Source organism: Nestor notabilis, unplaced genomic scaffold, assembly GCF_000696875.1.
Source record: "Nestor notabilis isolate BGI_N333 unplaced genomic scaffold, ASM69687v1 scaffold5949, whole genome shotgun sequence".
In the NCBI taxonomy this organism is placed as follows: domain Eukaryota; kingdom Metazoa; phylum Chordata; class Aves; order Psittaciformes; family Psittacidae; genus Nestor; species Nestor notabilis.
In genome coordinates, this window is record NW_009943187.1 from 44,596 (window position 1) to 51,040 (window position 6,445).

At 38.2% G+C, this 6,445-nt stretch overlaps 1 protein-coding gene across 1 annotated transcript in view; it reads left to right on the forward strand.

Annotated features, from left to right (window-relative positions):
* CTNNA2 (catenin (cadherin-associated protein), alpha 2) overlaps positions 1-6,445 on the forward strand; it is a 98,757-nt gene that overhangs the window by 32,586 nt on the left and 59,726 nt on the right. Inside the window, exons 2-3 of the mRNA XM_010021793.1 lie at positions 3,552-3,644; positions 4,094-4,250. Of these exons, the coding sequence (XP_010020095.1) occupies positions 3,552-3,644; positions 4,094-4,250 (250 nt within the window). The remainder of the gene's footprint in view (positions 1-3,551; positions 3,645-4,093; positions 4,251-6,445) is intronic.

Below are 6,445 nucleotides of genomic sequence, written 5' to 3' on the forward strand. Positions count from 1 at the left end.
GATTGCAGAAAAATACAGCATCACTGATGTTAGAGTGTTTATTTTCTTGCTCATTACTTTCCCCATGCTCTTGCAGGACAGGTTTAAAGTGTTTAGCAGTTGTTTTGACTGTATAAAAGTAGCTTAGCAGACGTGAAATTCTAGACAGTAATGTTTATCTGTACAGCAGTTTTGCTGTTATTAAGTTCTCCATGCATTTCAGGGATGATTCACAGTTCATTGATTTTGGTACTTAATATGTTTTCATTCATATAAATACTCTTCAGTCGGTTCTCATTGATCTTCATACAAACTTAAGTTCTGTGTACTCAAGGAACTTAGTAAACAGAAAAAAGAAAAGTTAATTACCTGGTTGCTTCCACAGCCTCTCATGAAACCTCCTCTTCAATGCTTTGGTGGAGACAGAGCACTTGAAGCATAAAGGTAAAGGCTGTCAAATCAAAGTCTGGGCAAATTGGCAGCTACAGTAACATACAGCCTTTTATTTTCATTTCCAAGCTATTTGCTTCATCCAGCTCTGGAGTGGCATATGAAATAAATTCCCAACCTTGAAGAGTGTGAGTTCCTGACAAAACATCATGTATTAAATATGCAAAATAAGTAACTATTCTGTGATTCTATAATGCACCATTAAAACATCTGTTATTTCAGTAATACCTTTTTCATCAATCAGCAGGGCCAACTATAATCTACGTTTAAATAATAAACTAGGCACATCTAGAGGATGAGATAGTCAACCAAAGACCTGAAACAGTCTCTGGAAGTGTCTTTCTCTTTTTATCCATTATCCAAAGAGATTAGTTTGGCACCTAACCAAAATGTTTTAGCCAAGTAGGGTGGAACTGAGTGTAAGCTTTTTAGGTCATAGTTTTAGGTAGGAAAAATATCTGAAGTTGTTGAATTTATAGTAGGTTAAATTTATAGTAGTCTAAAGCTGAATTATCTCACAGTTTCTATCAACTAAGAGCATTGCTAAACCAAGAATTTTAATTGATGGTAACTTGATTGTGTAATCGATAACGAAGTCAGTCAAAATAATTAAATCGTGTTGTATCTGGTGATTGAGTACACTTAAAACTTGGATTGTTTCATGGATCCATGCATATATGACAGCACTGAAATGCAGGCATTAGCAAGTAATGTCTATGTCTTGCCATATTTTAAGAACATGTTTTGGGTACAGTCATACTATTTCTGATTTGTACTGCTAAATTCAATTTCACCCAGATTGCATCTACCTTTGTAGAATTTTCTTGTGACTGTGCTTATTTGACATAATCAGATCTTTCCATCAGCTCATGCCAAGGCTGGCATACTCTCTGCTGAATTGTGAAAGTAGCGTTGCTTTCTGACTGCTGATGATACAGGACTATATTTATGCAAGACTTGAAACATACCACAGCAACTATTTAGATTCGGATTATACATAATATGTACCTTGTTTTTTAGACAGACGACTGTAGTGCTCTTGTGATGCAAATTTAATATAGCCATAGATATTGATAGTAACATCCAAAACCATGTTCTGAGCTCTGAATTATTTTACTAAAGGAGAGAAAGTTTCCTGTGGTTATGTCTGTATCCTTCCTTGGAAAACCAGGAAACTTTACAATATCCAGATGTTATCTCATCAGATTCTATTGAAAGAGTAATTAACAGAGACAGAGAAGAAGTAAGTTCCACTGATTTTTTTTCTTCCAAAAGAACTCGCAGACCTGCTTAATAGTTTGATTGCCATTTCACGACACCCAGCCCCTTCCAGTAACATTTCTTACTGCTATCTGAGAAAGAGTAAGACATATCGTGCATCTGAAGCCTTAGGAGAGATTTTCATCATGATAATCACAAAATGAAAGGGCAATCTGGAAAACCACTTATTTAAAATACAGGAAGATGGCTTTTGCTGAACTTATTACCATTTGCTAGTGTTTAAGGTCTGTAATTTCCACTCATGTTAATGCATTCTAATTATTATCCTGCTTAGCTTTTGTTTCTCATGAAGATTAAAGTGGGCTGTTTGATGTGTGCAAAGAAATGACTAGAGAAAATGGTAAACTAATTGGAAGATGTCAGCTTAGGAGAGTGTTTTTGACATGATTGCTGTAAGGCTGTTAACAAACAAACTCATTTGTCTCACCATGAAATGAAAATAAAAATCATAACATTATGATAAAACCTTGACTAGGAAATGCCTGCAAGACTCTTTGAAGCCTTAGTTTCTTTTCTTCCCTGGGCTTTGGCACTGTGATATATGCAAACCACGTTCTACATAACTGTGAAGTGAAATAGGTTCTATGCAGAACAGATGGACCAGGGCTAATGTGGCGATGTGCACTGGAGACGAGAACAGATTAATACCACAAGAGGAGACTGGAGGAAAATTGGAAAGATGGGGGTATTTGAACTAATTCATGAATCATTTCCAACTGATAGTTATGCCTTCAGGCACAGTCAATAATATCAAGGAAGCATATTTAAAATTGTATAAGTTTGTTTTAATGTAGATTAGAATCAAGAGCCATACTTTTGGATGATTAAAAATAATATCTTGTATTCCCCTGTCCCAGAATGTACCTTCATGATTTAAACATCCCTGATGAGCTTAATTATGTGCACTGTGACATGAATTACTGTTTGGAAAACCTGTGGCAGATCACAGACTTGGAACAAAGATTTTGGGAATGGGTATTTTGCAAGAAGCACTGTATGAGCTGGGAGAACATTCTCTGCCACTTGCATCAAAGCCACAGTGATGCAGCTCTGCGGTGTCTTGAGGAATTATCTGATTGCTAAATATTCAGGTGTCTTTCTAAGTTTCCCTTGTCTTATCTTATCCAAACAGCCTTCAGTCTTGTGAGGTTCAGACTTCTCGAAGCTGTGCCAGAGCAAGTACATGTAGATACCTGCATCTTCGAGATCTTCAGGGATTTGTTACAGAGTGAGGCTTTCAAAAGAGACATTTCACATGATCAAATTATGATACTCTTGCTAATGGACATTTTAATCTACAGCAGACAATCATGGGTAAATAAGGAGGTTCACCTGAGAATTAGCATGATTTTAACATGCATAAAACCACCAGGATCTGAAACAATTAAGATACGTGAGAAATATGTAACTTCCCAGTATCAGTGAAGGTGTCAGAGTTATTTTTATCAAGTGAAAAAACACAATTCCAGGTGTTAAGGCATCAAAGATTCTTCATTTTGCAAAGCTCAGTGTATGGATGAGCCTGATTAACAATGGACATGATTCATAAAAGGAAAAAGAAACTGTAAGAAAAGGAAATGTATAGATGATTGTCTGGATGCTCTACATTCTCAGGAGATTTTCAAGCTATAAAGGAGGATGTGAAGAAGATTTTGAGAAAAATCTGATTAAGATAGCTAGTTCATTTTACTACACGGGTTTCTGCTCACCAGCATAGATGTTGTGTCATTCCTCTTGTATACAATTCTTTCATTCTAGGCAAGGCTCAATAAGAAGAGAGAAAGGTACAAAATGGACCGCTTGCCTAAAACTTGATTCCCGTTCTGCTGATTTCATTGCAGGTTGCAAACCTGGCCTGTTCAATCTCGAATAATGAAGAAGGCGTGAAGTTAGTCCGTATGGCAGCAACGCAGATTGATAGTCTGTGCCCACAGGTAAGTAAGATTCCTGCTAAAATGTATTTGAGTACTTGGGAGCGGGTTGACCAAGGAAACTGTGAATGTTCCATCCCTGGCAGCATTCAAGGCCAGGTTGGATGGAGTCTTGGGTGACATGGTTTAGCGCGAGGTGTCCCTGCCCACGGTAGGGGGATTGGAACTAGATGATCTTAAGGTCCTTTCCGATCCAATCCGTTCTATTATTCTATGATTCTTTTGGCATTAAAAGCACTAGTTAGCTGAGACAGGGAAAACAGCCTAGATGAAGATTATAGCCTTGTCTTTGTCATTACACTGTTGCCTGCTTTCCATTAACTGTGAAAAATACTCTCATATCCTGAGATTGGGTGTAATGCTGTGTTTTTAACACAGTCTGTAATCTATTTGTTCTTTCCCTTGGGAAAAAAAATTTGCCCCTCTTTGTAACAAATGACTTTGAATAACAGGTAATTAATGCTGCGCTCACATTGGCTGCCAGACCCCAGAGCAAAGTAGCACAGGACAACATGGATGTCTTTAAAGATCAGTGGGAGAAACAAGTGCGAGTTCTCACTGAAGCTGTTGACGACATCACTTCGGTGGACGATTTCCTCTCGGTTTCAGGTACTGGGATCAAGGGACTCTTCTAAAAATACACTCCTAAATTAAAGTAATGGGTTAGATCAGAGAAAACCTATAATTACTAAAGCATCATTATTCATTAGTCCGTCCCTACTGGAATGCTGATCCTCTACAGTCAGTAGGAACAACCAAGCCATGCTAATTAATCCCTGGTTAGCTTTTCATCTCCAACAGAATAATATCCTATTTGTGCTTCTATTTCTAGAGAAGTTTTGTTTCAACACGGGCACAAATTAGGATTTGGGCCACCTTTTGAAAATGTATTCCGGACCTGTGTCAGGCTGACAGTTTTGTACAAACTGTTATTAGAATCCTTGTGCAGTTGTAGTCAAGAGGAGGAAAGATGAACTTTCCTTACTTTATTTTGTAGCTTTGCTCAGATGTGCTGTGTCTAAACACTGTGGCAGATATACCATAACCCTCATTATCCCTACCAGCTTACCAGGCCCTGAAGAGACATAGGAAAAACGGAAGTAAGCAGATGCTATATGTGAGTCCCATCTAGGTGTGTTTTCAGGACATGACCAGTGTGTATGTTTCCAGAGAGCAGGAAAGCACTTCTGGGTCCCAGAGTTACTGGTGTAGCAACGCATCCAGAGAGAAGTAGTGAAGTAGTATAAGAAATAACAAATCTTGGCACTTCTCTGACGTGACTAGGAAGGACTACAATGCAAAACAAGCTTTTCTATGAAAACAGACAAAGTATCTTAGTCCTTGCATAAAGAAGGGATAGTGAAGAAAAGGACATAGGCTTTTTGGGTCACAGTCTTTTTTCCATCCTTCTTGTGAAGTGCTACATCTTGTGGCAGAGTGTGTTGTTATAATAGTTATATACAATGAACACTATAATTGTGAAGTGCTGTGTGTCTTGTGTTAATTGTCTGCTGTAGATAATTTATTTTCCTGTTACAGTTTGAAAGAGGTGAATTTTGTTGTTGTGAATAAGGACACAGTGGGCCAAGTGTGCTTAGCTGTGACTGTAATGTCACAGAAGAGCCAAACTTCGGGAGATAGCTTGGACTTAATTTTATGTTTTGTTTCCTTAATGTTTGCTAAACTTCCTAATAAAATTTTAAGATGTTTGGAGAAAGAAAAAGCATTTATCCTTTCAAAACATCCATACTTTTCTTTCTTTGCTCTCCCATTTATTTCATTTGATTATACCCAGATATTATTAGTAACAGGGAAATAGTTTGGTTTAGTATAATGACACTTCATTGTTCAACACCAATGCTGGAGTGTTTACTGCAAGCCATGCCAAGAAAATGAAAATGAACTCTCAGAATAAAAAGATACTTCAGAATCTGGTAGCACATGGATTTTTGTTTGAGATTTGAAGCTGGCGAATGCTTTTCAACAGACCTAGTTTTACAATGAAGAGGCAGACCAAGCTATAAACTGCAGACCCTGTCCACAAGCCAAAGAGAGGGCAAACTTGCTTAAATGACCATTTGGTTATTTGTTTGAGGACTTTGCTCACTCCAAGCACTTGTATCCATAAATCCAGAAATTATTTGAATGGAAAATATTTCTATTTTTTGTTTTTCTCAAATAATATTTTCTTCAACATAGCCTTGACTTAGATCCAAATTTTCCAAGGCAGCTAAGATATTGTATTTCTGTTGGGTTTAGATTTTTTTGTAACACTCTCCATAGACATGTCTATTAAAGATGAAAAGACATCACATGTATCCAGAAAACCTGTTACTGCTAGCTGTAAGCTTGGAAGCCTCAGCTTACACAGGGTAGTTTTATTTTTGGATGTTAAAACAGTGAAGCATTCAGAATGGACTAGTGTCTGGTTAAACGTACCTCAAGAAATGACGCCTCCTCCTCTTCATATTGAGTGTCACAGTTTATGGCATGTTTTAATAATGTCCCTAGGAGACCTCAGAGCAACTTCCAGTGCCTAAAGGGGCTGACAAGAAAGCTAGAGAGGGGCTTTTGACAAGGGCAGGTAGGGTAGAACAAGAGGCAATGGCTCTAAACTGACAGAGGGGAGATTTAGATTAGACATTAGGAATAAGATCATCTCTGTAAGGGTGCTGAGGCGCTGGCACAGGGTGCCCAGAGAAGCTGTGGCTGCCCCATCCCTGGCAGTGTTCAAGGCCAGGTTGGACACAGGGGCTTGGAGCAACCTGCTCTAGTGGAAGGTGTCCCTGCCCGTGGCAGGGGTT